The 14,952-nt window shown below is 33.6% G+C and overlaps 2 protein-coding genes across 2 annotated transcripts in view; one reads left to right on the top strand and one right to left on the bottom strand.

Moving 5' to 3' along the window:
• The window catches only part of WISP3 (WNT1 inducible signaling pathway protein 3), a 26,982-nt gene extending 16,270 nt beyond the window's left edge, over positions 1 to 10,712 (top strand). Inside the window, exon 7 of the mRNA XM_008583884.1 lies at positions 9,911 to 10,712. The gene's annotated coding sequence lies outside the window, so the exon portion shown is untranslated. The remainder of the gene's footprint in view (positions 1 to 9,910) is intronic.
• The window catches only part of TUBE1 (tubulin, epsilon 1), an 18,149-nt gene extending 3,197 nt beyond the window's left edge, over positions 1 to 14,952 (bottom strand). Inside the window, exons 1-10 of the mRNA XM_008583887.1 lie at positions 14,944 to 14,952; positions 14,738 to 14,897; positions 14,556 to 14,629; positions 13,899 to 13,951; positions 11,048 to 11,105; positions 7,976 to 8,091; positions 6,474 to 6,595; positions 3,472 to 3,659; positions 3,071 to 3,246; positions 2,036 to 2,176 (exon numbers count right to left, since the gene is read on the bottom strand). Of these exons, the coding sequence (XP_008582109.1) occupies positions 2,036 to 2,176; positions 3,071 to 3,246; positions 3,472 to 3,659; positions 6,474 to 6,595; positions 7,976 to 8,091; positions 11,048 to 11,105; positions 13,899 to 13,951; positions 14,556 to 14,629; positions 14,738 to 14,897; positions 14,944 to 14,952 (1,097 nt within the window). The remainder of the gene's footprint in view (positions 1 to 2,035; positions 2,177 to 3,070; positions 3,247 to 3,471; positions 3,660 to 6,473; positions 6,596 to 7,975; positions 8,092 to 11,047; positions 11,106 to 13,898; positions 13,952 to 14,555; positions 14,630 to 14,737; positions 14,898 to 14,943) is intronic.

Below are 14,952 nucleotides of genomic sequence, written 5' to 3'. Positions count from 1 at the left end.
GAACCACTATACAACAAGCAGGCAAATCCATTCTTGATTAATTTTCTTGTCTCATAAAATAAGAAAACTACTAAGGAACTATTTACAATTATTGGGGTACTTATCTTTATTAATCTGTGCTTATTACTTATTTTCTTTTGACAAAAATGGACTAGGTACATAACTATTTATTAACATTATCCACAACCAAAACTATTCTCACTCATTTGGAAACTACTTATAAGAAATTAAAGAGGTTTTTCAAACTATGTCTTTTAATAGTGCTGTTTTAAAACAATTTATTATTTACTCGAGGATAAATGATTGTGTATATATGTTTATATGGCAGCCTTTGAAACATCTACAGTAGAGCAGAAGCAAAAAAAAAAAAGAAAAAAAAAAAAATCAAAAAACAAATAAAACCCCCAACCCCTCACAGAGATAGTAAGAACACTGTGACAAATTCCTTAAGGGTCTGACATTTTTAAAGTTCCCTAGAGATAGTCACTAACACATTTTAATTAAAAATAAACCATCACCACAAATTATGATTAAAATAAAAAATACAGATGCAAGTATTATTTTTGTCAAAAATATACCAGGTAGGATTATAGACTATTCAATAGACTTTGAAATATTCAAGTTGAAAGACCAAGTCAAAACATTCTTTTTTCTTTATGCTGAACTTAATTAGAAATTCCATGTCCTTATTTTTTAAGAATTAACTTCATATTTAAAAATGTCTGAATTATCACTATTGTACAATAAACTTTAGCACCAATTTATATTCTATGTATCTACATTAAAGGTGTACATTCTACTTAAATATACTAAAACTTAATATGCTGGGCTGATATCACTGAACATGATATTGGAATATCAGATCACCACATTCCATACACTGTGTATGTTGCTTAGATTGTTAAGGTTGTAAGGATTCCATACAGAAAAGAAGTCATACCTATTATTTGGCATAACTGGCCATTTGCTACTAGCTCAAATCAAAGTTTATCAGTATCATTTGTGACAATCCTGAAGTATAGAACTGGTATCTTGCCAAAACTTTAACTATAGAAAAAAACCTTTAATTTAGTTTTTACTTTCTCATTTACATACTCTTCCTTTACAGAGTTTGGCAGAACCTTCATTCTTATTCAACTGAGAATGCTAGTGTGAACTTTTCAAGTTCAGCATCACTGTTTATGCTAAGAGTATCTTTCAAATCTACATTTTTAGTTAAGTAAATTGATATAACTTTATGCTTAAAGATGATGCAGTTACAAAACAAGGTATTCTGAAAATGATACATAATAACTACCCTATAGAGTAACATTCGAAAGCCTTCTAAAGTGCTGGGCTTTGATAGCTTTAAAACACACTCTTATGTGACCCATCCAACAAGCATATGAGGTAGGTAGTCTTTCATTTTCACAGATGAGAACTGAGGTGAAAAGTTTAAGTCACCTGCCCAAGGTCCGGCAGCTAGTAAGTGACAGAATTAGGATTCAGACTTAAGTCTGTCGCACTTCAAGGCACATAATCTTTTTCAATAAAAATTACAGCATTATTAATTTTCATAATCCTAAAAATTTAACAGATTTCAAATATGAGGGTACTTCAATACTGACATTTTTAAAGAATCACCTCTAAATAAAGATGCATTCATCTAATGGAAAAATGGCTACCATCAACTGTATTTTATATACCTCTCACAAATAAAATGACATGAAGAAATAACTAGAGTTACTGTAGGCTTTTTCCTCTTAAAAATTCTGTGGCAGCCCAAGCTCCTCACCCATATAAAATTTTCCTCCCTGGCAAAAAAAAAAAAAAAAAAAAAAAAAAAAATTCAAGTTCTCAAGAAATTGGAATAAAGTTATATCTTACCTTCGAGGAGGAATGTTAACATCTGCCAGTGTATATAGAGGTGTTAGGCTTGACACAAGATAATGAAGTTGAGGAAAAGGAACTAAAATTTTCCCCCCCGGAAAAAAAAAAAAAAAAAAAAAAAAAGTAATTCAAGTTCTCAAGTAATTGGAATAAAGTTATATCTTACCTTCGAGGAGGAATGTTAACATCTGCCAGTGTATATAGAGGTGTTAGGCTTGACACAAGATAATGAAGTTGAGGAAAAGGAACTAAATTCATGCTGATTTCATTAAGGTCCATATTAAGGGACCCTTCAAACCTCGCAGAGCTCAAAACAAAACAAACAAAAAAACCCATTAAAACAGTGAGAAAAATTTTGATGTTAAAATTATACACTTTGAATGTAGCTTGAATTATTCAGCAGGCATTTTTTCAAATCCTTTTGTACACTGTTTATCAGTGCAGAATATATGCTTTTTTCCCCCTGTATTAGTGAAATTTAGTATCATGAACAATGTTTAAAGATAATTAAAATATAACAAACAACATCTATAGCTATTCTTATTTCAGGATTATCTAAAGTGTAACCGACATAGGAGGGTACTTCAAAAAGTTCATGGAAAAATATAATTGAAAGATAATACAAATCTTTCCATGTACTTTTTCAAGTACCCTCATATTGATACAGTTGCTCATTACACATAGAAAAATATCTTATATAAAACAGACCTTATACTGAGTTGAATACATATAGGTCAATAATTATTTAATTATTCCAGAAACTACTAAATTCCTTGAGTTGACAGACTCATTAATCTGGAATGTAATAATGCCAAAGGGTCATTAAGATCAAAGTCACAGAAAACTTTTAAGCTAATAAGGAGGTATAGATTAGTTGGTTAAAAAAAATCAACACATTCTACAGCAAGAAAATAGGTTTAATTTTGTTTAACCAAGTGTTTCTAAAGAGTATCTACCATAAAACCTTTTATCATTTAATACCTATTAATATTCCATGAAATGTACTTGGGGAAATGCTGCTTTGAAGTCAGAGAAATTAAAATTCTGGTCTGTCACTCCAAGAGATGAAAATACAAGACAAAATAAAATAAAAACAAAATAAGCTCCTACAACTTAGAATAACTAAAAAATGCTACAACAAAAATTCAAAACATCTTAAAAAGCACAGTGAATTTTTTCAACTGTCCTTAGATAAGAGTACCTTGTTAGGTTGAGGAGCAAATTTGCCACAATGTTGTTCATGACATCAAAGGGCTTCTTGTGCTGCTTTTTTAAAGCCCCAGCACTTGAAGTAACCAGACTCCTTGGCTTCACAGTTGTACCCAACTTTCCAGAATTCACCATGAGGTCAATTTTGCTAATGATGTCAAATAAAGACTTTCAAGGGAAAAATATCAGGAGAGAAGCTATTAAGAAGAGTAGACATAGACGACATTCTACTAGGAAAGAGAGAAGAGAAAGAAAAAACAATTTACTCTTATTTTTTCTCTCAGATGAGAAGGCTGAAAAGTGAAGAGAATGTTTCATACAAACACATAAGCATAATACAGGACTGAATGTATATAAAATTTGTCTATAAGTTCCACCACTGTCATTTCTTACTTGATTGTCAATGGGCAACACACAGTCTGCATGCTCATTAAGTTCCTTCATTGCCAACATGCTATTGTAAGGTGAAGTTATGACATCATCCTCACTGGAAGGATAAATTGAAGCCACAAATCTGTATACTTCTGGGAATTCATCTTCAAGCACTTTTAAAAGAAATGTGCCAAGTCCAGATCCTGTTCCTAGGATTAAAATTTCAAAAGACAAAATAGGATGAATGATTCAGAATATAATTGTGAGGAACTTGGAATTTTATGTTTCATTTGCAGAAATAATTTTCAACTTATTCCTGTTATCAAATACTAACTAATCTACCTTCAGATAAGGACATGAAGGCAACACAGAGCAGTGAGGCTTAAAGTACTGAATTCCATCTCTGGCTCTGCCCATGAGTTTGGGAGGGCTTTCTATATTTCACTCTTTTTCATATTTAAGTTATACCTATATGATGCCAAAAGAACAGACAGTGAAAAAATCAACTAAGACGGTATTCAGTCTACACTTGATATTAAGCAACTTAAAAAAAAAAACTATCTTGACAGCTTTGGTGTCCTATATAAAGGCATAAAATCTTGATGAAGAACACTATCATATCATTAAGCAACTTAAAATTAAGCATGTTCACCTTGAATTCACAAAATTTGCAAATATGAAACTCTGTCACTACCCATATAAAAGCTCTAGGAATCTCATTAAAGATAACTTTTTGACACACAAAGTTATATTTACATAAAGTCAGAAAATTTTAAAAACTTACAGAAAGCTGGAATCCTCTAACCTGGTGTTTTTCAAACTGTGGGCTTTGAACCATTAGTGGACTGTAAAACTAATTATTAGCTTAGTGCCAGTTTTTCTTTCCTTAAACAAGACAGCAGAAAATATCAATGTGGCACATGTAATGTGGTAAACACTTTTTTCTGTTTTTTGTTTCAGTTTGTATGTGCGTGTGCACACATGCTGGGTTGTAATGTAAAATGAATTTTTTACTAATCTGGTTAAAAGACAGCTTAAAATCCAATGCAATAACTCATGTAGATGAATATTAAAAGGCTATGGATGCTGAAAATACTAGATGAAAGTGAGAGAGTTTTGTTAGGTAATCTTTAATGAGATAAACTTTCTAAGCATTATAAAAAACCAGAGGCAGTATGAAAAAGAAATAGTTTAGATTTCCCTAAAAATAAACAAAACTTCTGTAATGAGATAAACTTTCTAAGCATTATAAAAAACCAGAGGCAGTATGAAAAAGAAATAGTTTTGATTTCCCTAAAAATAAACAAAACTTCTGTCTCTCTCTCTCTCTCTATAAAAACTCATAAACAAAATAAAAAGACAAACTAAGAAAAAATCTTCTATACATGATGGAGGACTACATTTCTTTAATTCTCAAAAAACAACCACCAAAAAATATAAATACTGCAGTAGAAAAATTGAAAAAGGATATAAATATGTAACTCATAATACAAGAAATAAATACTAATGGCAAATAGATGTAAAGATGCTCAACCTTTCTTCTAATTAAAGAAATGCAAATGAAAACTAGATATTATTTTGAACATATTAGATATATGTCACATAATACGCAGCATTGGTGACAGTGTAGGGAAATGAAAAGTCTTATATTTTGCTGCTAATAACATGAAATTGGTGCAATATTGTAGAAAGGTAATTTTAGTAATAATCAATCAAAATTTAAAATGTTCATTTTCTTGGGCCCCATCTTCCTTTCTAGGAATATTGCCTATAGCTACAGTGGCACAAATGCACAGAGATGTATGTACCAGATGTTCACTAGTGACTGTATGTAATAACTAAACACCTTAACATCAATAAGAAACTGACTTTAAAACATTATTTAAAAGGCATAGAAAATATCTGAAAGGATAGATATAAAAAAAAATCCTGCAAACTGATCACCTGTGAGGAGAGGGACAAGGGATTAGATACAGGAAAGGAGAACTTTCTTTTAACCTCCAGTATTATTTAAATTGTTTTTGCCACTTTCAGTGAATTATTAATAAAGTATATTCTTCTGAGATGATGGGTAATAGAGGAATTAAAAAAAGCTACCATAATGAACTATAAATCAAATTGTTTGAAAACTTACTCTAACTTGTAGGTTAATAACAATAGTACAAAGATAGTTTGTTGCTTATTTAATGATTATGATGGTTTTCTAAAGGCATGATTACATTGCAATTGTAACTTTAATTTTAAAATGCTATGGTAGTGAATAATATGTATAAAAAGAAATTGTACACAACCTGCTGAATATAAGACCTTAATTTCAGCTTGGAGAAAAGAAGAGTGGCAATTTTTTTCTTTTAAAAGTTGATAATATTGTTTTAAAATTAGTGAATTATAATGTTTCTATTTCATGGAACAGGGGAGCAAAATACCTCAGTTCTAAGGTATAGGCTTCCCGGGGGAAAGAAAGCAATGCAGATCATTTATTTCCAGGTCAAGTCAATTAATTACCATGTAAGATATGACTTAAAGGAAGTGCCTGAAAGAACTTCATTTACTTTTTTTCTCTCTTACTGAAGATGAGAAAGGTCTGAAGGTGATTAAAGAAAGGGTATTGATATTCTTTGGCAAGCACACATGTGAACATGCCAGAAATGCTTAGCTCTAGTTAGGATACAGAACTGCAAAGAAAAATCTGAGGAGAAAGCAGGCATTCCTCACAAACTCATATATACTGAAATGTGGCTGAACACTTTGTAAAAGAAACTAAAGGAAGAAGAAAAATTTCCAATATATTTCTGTTGACTCTTAAGAGGGCTTGAATTAAAAAAAAATGGTAATAGTGATACAATTTCACAAAATTTTACGATAAAAAATGGTTGTGAACATACATCCAAACACATACACATACACACTCTGAATAGTTTTGTCTTTATCAAGCATAGGCCTGAAAACAAGACTTATGTTTGCAGAATGAATTCCCGCTCGCATTTTAACACTGTTATAGGCAAACGAGTAAATAATTTTACCTCCTCCCATGGAATGTATTATGAAGAAACACTGCAAGCAATCACAGTGCTCTGCTGACTTTCTGAGTTTCTCTAAAATCTGTTCTTGGTAAAGACTGCCAAAAACTTTGTGACCCACAGCCCTGAAAATAAAAATATAGATTAAAAAAATCCTTGCATTTATTATTTCTGATCTAAATGAAAAGATTATAGAATTTGAAAAAGTATTTTTATTATACTAAGTGAAATCTATCCTTGTTTCATGTCAATAAATCCTATTATAATATCTTAAAGACACTAGATAAGAAATTTAACACATATTACATATCTCTAATCCTTAAATATCCTGATAAGACAGCTCATTGGCAATAGATATTAAACTATGGTTTTCTAAGTTTATCTTTTCAACCTTTCCTTTAAGATATAATTAAAACAAAACAAGATTTCAGTTACATAGTTTTTTTCTCGTCTCCATTTATAGAAACTCTGAACTGCAGTGGATTTTACATATTAAAAAGCAGAATGCAGTCAACTAGAAAGACATTGAAAATAAAAAATTTTAATTTAACATATTCTGATTTAAAATACAGGAAAAAAACAGTCACATCATTTTACTATTAGACGAAATGACACATAGAAAATTGATATTCATGAGACTCTGCAAATCTCTTTGGCTGCCCAAATTTGCAAGTATTACTAACATGAATTAAAAAATAAGGATGATTTTCCTATAACATGTAGTCAGATGTAACTGAGAATTTACATAATAAGTTATACAATAATTAGGGAAAAGCCAGTTGGATAGTCAGGTGGGCTCAATTATTAAGTGACTGGTTCTCCCCAAATGTATCTCCTGGAACATAAGATTCAAATTAATGCTTTAGTAAAATTATATATTACTCCACATTATAAACCTGAGGGGTTGGGTACAAAGAGGTAAAAATAATAAACATGAAATTTGCAAATAACAAGGAGCAACTTAATTTTTTAAAAAGAACATCAAAAACAGTCTCAAGGTGAATTCTTAAATGATCACTATTGGAACTTTTTTCCCCATTAAAGAGAGGAGGCCATTATATATTTAAGGGCCAAAACAGCTTCAGGCTCAGCTTGAATGCTAGGACACTGGTCTGACTTGCATCTCTGTATCAATTCTATTACATTTGACCAATTGGAGAACTTGAGACAGACAAATAATATAGGTAAGAGAACAGTTTATAAAAGTACTTAAAACTTTTGTCGGTGTTACACAAAAATCAATTTATAAGAGGAATTTAGCAAATCAGTTTTTCACGATTCATCTTAAAAACAAAAAATGAGAATGAACTAGAGTAAGATTAAACACAGGTGGCTTCCAAGCACTGTGAAACACCACTTAAGGAAAAGATGATGGGCTGAATGGCCTGGCTTTATGGGTGGCAAGTTACATGCTGCTTTCATTTCAGCAGGACCTATCAGAATGAAGGACAGATTAGTCATTTTTTTCAGATGACATGCAATTTTTATGTCCAGCATATTCTCACCAATTATTTCCTGAGCCAGAAATATCAGTGATGAGCTGCTTACTATCAAATACATCTCTCAGTGGTCCCTGCAGAATTTCATTCACTACTCCTTCTTCCATATCAATCAAGATAGCCTGAGAAAGAGAAATAAAATTTAATTAGCATATTTTCCTTTATTCACTCTATAAATGAAAAGAATTTATGATCTAAAAGTTGCATTGTTCTTTTTAGTTTAAGCTTAATAAAAATCTTCATGTAGACTCTGTTTTAAGAATTAAAAAATAATTTCACCCTGCTCGAAAAGTTGAATCCAAATAAAAGGTGGATTCTAAACTCTTTTATCCCACTCCAAAATACCAAAGGGACGGCAAGGAGAAGGAACCAAATAATCCTCTCAACTGAATTTCTAACAAGGTCTCAGAAATCTAGAAAGTAACCTTAACCAGAAACAGTTCTCAATAAATATAGGGTGTATCAGTGCATTTGCTCACTAGGAACAACCATGTCACTCTTTACATATCACAGCCCAAAACTGTCCAATTCAATCAGTAAATTTACTATTCTATGTAAAGCCAGGGCACTGGACAGTTGTCAGTCATAGGTGACAATAGGGTCCCTTCCCCTAAGTAATTCATAATCAAATTCATTACCACAACCTTTATTGACATGGGAGATAACCTACACTACTAAGAAAATGAGAATATAGAACATAAAATTAACTATGGAAAGAAAAATAGAAAGACTGGACATATAAGCAGCCCATTCTTCCCACTTCTTTGTATTTTACGTTCCATATATTCTATAGTGAGGAAGAAGAGTGGAAAAGTAAAATAGTTAAATTAAAAAGCAAAACTGCAAAAAATAATGAAATAACATAGGGTCTATTATAAAACTATTTGTTAACTCTTTGATTGTCACAGAAGTGCTCGGTTTATGGACTTTTTCAGTTCTTGTGATCATATAACATTAAGCAGTTACTACATGCACTGTTCTAAAAACTTTGTATCAACAATTTAACCTTACAACCCTATGCATAGGTACTATCATCCCCATTTTATACTAGGAAACTAAGGCTTAGAAAAGTTAAATAACCTGGCTATGATCACCCGGCTGGTAAGTGGTAGAGCTGAGATTCAAACCTAGCTAACCTTGCTGTAATCTTCACTCTCAGCCACCAAACTCTATACTCTATTGAAGGGAGACAGGCAAGCTTGATATTTATAGAGTTCTGACTAAAATGAAGTTACAATTTATGCACATTTAAATTCTGTGACTTTATTTGTTTAAACTATGCTACTTACTGTAAGATACACAACTAAAATAATATAGCAGTATATTAAAAAGACTATAGAACTGTTTTACAAATGTACTTCTTTATGGCAATTATACATACATACTCTACGTACAGAGGACTGTACAGGGTTATGTACTGGCAATTTTAGAAATTTTTCAAGGATATTTCTGATAATATACAATTTTTACCTTAAATGAGGACTTTAGCACCTAACCAACCACAAGAGGGACTTCACCATATGGGGAAACTGTAATACTACACGTTGTGTAAGATTATAAACAAAGCTTGATACAAAGCTTTTATAACAATGCATGTAGTAACTGTTTAATGCTACGTGGTCACAAGAACTAAATTAACTTATACTAGCCCTGTTCCAAAACAGATTTATTGACATGATTTGTGGAACATTAAAAACACACCCTCAATTACCTTGCAATCTGGCAAGGGAAGTAATATGCAGAATACAAACTGACATTCAGGTACCTCCTGAAGTGTTTTAATAGAATCATCACTGTCCTAATCACTTACATTCCTTCCTTAGTCCCATAAGGCCCTTGATTTGTTTTTCCTTTGGAAATTAACTAAATTTTATGAGAGTATTCTGGGTACTTAGGAGTCACAACTGTTCCAGGATTTGATGTTTATATTTCCTTCCACAGCCACCTGCTAATAGCCTTCTGGCTTTCCCCTAATAACAGGATTTACAAAATTCTGAGTATTTGCCTATTAACCTAAGATACTGGACACAGTGGAGGGACCCAAGCACCAAGTTATCTCGTGAAGCCTGGACTCTTCAGTGATCACAGCCATGTAATACCAAGAGTTCCTAAGGAGAAAGTGGAAGAGTACCTTCTTGGATGAAAGTCAAAGGCTACAGAAACATTGATTTATTCTGTCCTAATAGCACTTCCTCCATACCCTGCTCTCTGATATGGTGGTAGGAAAGAACTCAAATCAAGAGTAGTCTAGGAAATGTCAGACTTTTTCTCTCCGAGGCTTTGATTGGGATGCTAGCTCTCTGTACATTAGGGAGTATACTAAATGTCAATCAATTATCAGCCTAAAAACACATGATCTCTACCCTAAATTTTATTTTCCAAGGACATCAGAGATTGCAGATACAAGGAGATGGTTCCTAGGTGCCACAACACTATTGCTCTCTTCTTTAGCCACTATACCAAGACTGATCCTTAGCATCTCAGTTCCTTCCACAGCATTTAAACTGCCTTTCTTTTTCGTTGTAGTCAAAGATTACTGATCAATAGTCAGAAAAAGCAGCTTGTTGTAGAGAAACAACTGCAGTAATGTTGCTGGAATGAGCTTAAGACTATAAACATGGACTATTGACTCAAAGCATTTTTGTTCAGGAGAACTTACACGGTTATGTTATTTATTCACTATAATGTAGCTGTTCCATGCTTTGTCCTGATAGCAACTCTGATGCAAATAAATCTTCCATTATCTTTAAATGAAAATAACCTGTATGTATTTATTACGTATGTATTTCAGATCCTTAGATTTGAGAAGGTTCATTTTGTTATATATCCAGACATCTATTTCTCCCCTGAAACATTTAGGAAAAAATGCTAAATATACAGTATTTTTAAGTATAAAATTTCCCTCCTAATGTTTCTGGTGGACACAAATGTATATGTCTACTTAGTTATATTTATGTTAAATGTGGCTGAGTAAGTTTTTTAAATTTGAGAAGTAACATTTTATTGTCATGACAGTTATAGACGTATAGTTATTTCAAAAACACACACAATGTAAGAATCCAAGAGTATATATCTTACTCGTGCTTTTAAAGAACATATTTTTCCCTTGGAAATACTGCCACCATCACCAACCACTCTGAAAGATAAAAAAAATGAGAAAAGGTCATAGATCTTCCATGGCTAATAGTGCTACCAGGTAATAAAGTTAACTTCCACTTATATAATAAGGCCGCTTATAGGCCAGGTGATGCAGACACAACCACTCCTAACCACCTCCCTGGCCAACATCCCATTAGGCTGAAAAAGTGAGGCACTTATTTCCCTGGCTTTCTTTGTAATTAGGGCTGGCCATGTAATCTGTTTCTAGCCAATGAGAGAAAGAGGAGGCATTCTGGGAAGCTATTCCAACAAAAAAAACCCCAGATGTAGTTGGTACCGACCTTTTTCTTTTTTCCTGCCTCAAAAATGAATATGGATGTGATTCCTGGAGTAGAGACTAACATTTTAAAGTCATGAAATAATAAACATGAGGACAAAAAACCAACACACTAAGGATGCTGGAACAGTATCTAGGTCTTTGAGGCATTTCACCGAATTTACAACATCCGACTTCCAGATCTGTCTGTGAGATAAAAGGGAACCTTTCTCGCTTTAGCCAACATTTCCTGTTGCAGACAAACACATATCAACTGATATACCAGTTATATACCACTGAGTACCTAGGTGTTCCTAGAATTTCATATTGAATGTACATTACCAAAATACTGAAATCTACAAACAGTGTATGGATCAATAAAGATAATTCACAGGAAGACAGAATATACGAAGGGTCTTCAAAAAGTTCATGGAAAGATTCATGTTATCTTTTAATTCCATTTTCTATGAACCTTTTCAAATACCATTGTATGAAGGAAGCTGAGTTAAATATAGATGATGCCATAGGTCAGGAGGCTGGTAAACTATGGTCCTCATGTAAAATCCAACTAGCTGCTTGTTTTCCTAAATAAAGTTTTATTCAAATACAGCCATGCCCATTCATTTATGTATAGTCTTACTCCACCTAATGTTTGGGTCAAGGATGGACTGTAAATATGGTGGTGGTCCCATAACATTATAATGGCTATACCATAAAGCTTACCTGTATAGGCTATACCATCTATGTTTGTGTAAGTACACTCTATGATGCTTGCACAACAACAAAATCACCTAATGAGGCATTTCTTGGAATGTGCCCCTATTGTCAAGTGACATGGCTATACTATCTATGCCTGCATTCATGCTACAAGGGCAGAGTCAAGTAGCTGTAACACAAAACTTATGGTTCACAAAAACCTTAAATATTTATTATATGGTCCTTTATAGAAAAGGTCCGCTAAACCACTGGTATAGGTAAAATTCCCATCATGCTATTAAAAAGGTATGATAATTTGATAAAGAAGTATATATGAAGATGTGGTCTCTTTTTAAAAAAGATTTTTCATACTAACTTGTGGAACAGATGCTGTATGTGTTGACAGTACACAGAAAGAAGAGCAAGATGTATACCACTTCTTTCCTCCTTCCCAAAATTGATATCAGGAAAATAAGAATGATCTCAGGTTAAAGAATAAAACAAAGAGCAGATGAGAGTAGTTATGTAAAGTCACCTTATTAAGAAGAAAAGCTTCCAGATTGAGTCTCAACTATGTAATACTCAATGAAAAGATTGGCTATCAAGAAAAAAAAAAAAGGGGGTGTGAGTAGGAACTTAGCAAGGGAGCACATGAAAGGAAGTATTAAAAAAGCAAATTTGAATCTCCTAACAGTATTTAGGGGAAGGGATGTTCTGGGTCACAAATAAGAGGGAATCTAGTCTATATGACAGGTATCACCATACAATAAATGACTCCTGGTCATTAAGGTAATACACATAACTTTCTTTGGTCTGATTCCATGTTCACCAAGCAACTTTCTGATTATTATGTTGCTTTTCAGGTAGATATCCTACAAAAGAGAATGTGCCTATGATAGGAAATGAGTATCTGGTCTTTCAGAGTTATAGTTCCTAATGCCAATTACTACCTGAGTTTTTGCTTTTTAGTCTCCCATTTCTTTGAGTTTGGTTAATTTGACTGTACTGGAGCACTGGACCCATTCTCAAGGTGCCAACAACAAAGTTTGAGTTCGCAAGCCTGAATACCAGATTATGGAATTAACTCAGAAAGTGGGGACTAATTAGTTTTCCCCAGAAGATAACTGGCTCAAACACCCAGCTGACTAATTCAAACTAGAACTGGAATTTCTACTGAATTAGATTAAAGCCTGATATTAAGTATATGTTTTTACAGTTTAAGCCCACTACAGTTAGTTTTATGAAGCATTTTGAAAATGCATGAACTTAATGATTTAACATTAAAAGCTTCTGGACATAACCTGAATGTCAACTTAAATTACTCTTTCAGATAAAAGATATATCATACTTACCCTTTATCAAATAAACAAAAAGTAATCTGACAACTGCTTTTCTAATTTTTAGCACATTCTACACTTAAAGCAAATATTCCTGACTGCAAATAATATCAGAGAAATGTAAACAATATATTTTTGTTTCAAAAGTTAGCCATTACTGGATGCATAAACAAGACACCCTCAGGAAAAATTTCAGCTTTTCTTTAGTGAAACTTTATTTCAAGTTTAAGTTAAAAGGAATCATGCTAAATGTTCTTTTCATTCCTTAATATCACCTTAAACAGAAATCTGTTGTTCTGTTCTGCAGAATGATTTGAGAATATTAATGATTTAATAGTGAGGATAAATATGCTTTCAATAGTGAGAAAAACAAAAACTTCACAGCTATCGACTTTTTATTGTCCTTTGAAGAATTTTCTCCCAATCTGTTGACATGAAAAGATCATCAGGCTCTGTGATATAGTTTTTAACCCCATCTTACCTGGTATCCACATTTCTAAAGAAGCTGCTTATTGCCTCATCATAAATTCCCTTCTAAAAAGAAAAAAATATATATTTATAGCATTTAAGTTTTGCCTCTTCACCAAATGAAGTCTGTTCAATTTTAATAATCTCACTGTAACAGCTAGTATGTGGCTATGATAAGAAAAATCAAGTATCACAAAATGCTTGGACTGATTCTTCCAGTCTCCTAGACGAGAGTAAATGCCATGAGAGCTACAGATTAAGTTCATCAGGCGGTAATGAAGAAAGTATCCCCCATAGGGTTGTAAAACAGGTGCATCAAATGAGAGTTTTCTCTGGATACTTGGTGATCATTTAAAAAGCCGACTGGTTAAATGAAGGAATATAATAACCACACGTGTACTTTCACATATATTATCTCACTGCTCTTCACAAGAAGAGGAGACCCTGAGAATTAGGAAAACTGTCAAGACTAAGGTCTCTGGCCAGTGTTCTTTTAGTCTCTAGTGTGTGTCTAACAGCAACAAACGTTTAAAAGCCATTATGTCCCTTACTGAGAAGATTCCGCACAACTTATATCGGTCAGCTAAAAGCTCAAATAGAGTATTTTCTGCTTATTTGTTGGAAGACCTCGGTGACAGGCGATGGGGGCTCCCGGCGACGGGGCAGGTACCTGGTTGACAGCGGCGTGTTCTCTCAGCGCCAGGTCCCAGAAGCAGCAGCCGACCTGGTTTCCGCACTGGCCGACTGCGACCAGGGAAAGGAAGGAAAGAGAATGGACATTACGCAGGAAACAAGGCTGGTGGGCTCGGCGGCGACCGGGTCCCCACCCGCCCGGCGTAGCTCACCCTGTACGACCACCGACTGGGTCATGCTGCAGCGCGGCCACCCTAGGGAACCTGCAAGCCTGCGCTCGCCTTCGCATTAGCCCGTAACTGCTTCCGCGAGGGCGCGGCCGTAAGTCAGGCTGCTGCCGCAAGTCGCTGCCGTCGCTAAGCACTTCTCTAGGTTCAGGCTAAGGTGTGTCGTTAGAAGGTAGCGTAAGTGCCCTTGCGTCTCACCGTTACCAT

Source organism: Galeopterus variegatus, unplaced genomic scaffold, assembly GCF_000696425.1.
Source record: "Galeopterus variegatus unplaced genomic scaffold, G_variegatus-3.0.2 Scaffold3070, whole genome shotgun sequence".
Taxonomy (NCBI): domain Eukaryota; kingdom Metazoa; phylum Chordata; class Mammalia; order Dermoptera; family Cynocephalidae; genus Galeopterus; species Galeopterus variegatus.
The sequence above is the reverse complement of the archived record's forward strand: the minus strand, read 5'-3'. Positions and strand labels throughout refer to the sequence as shown.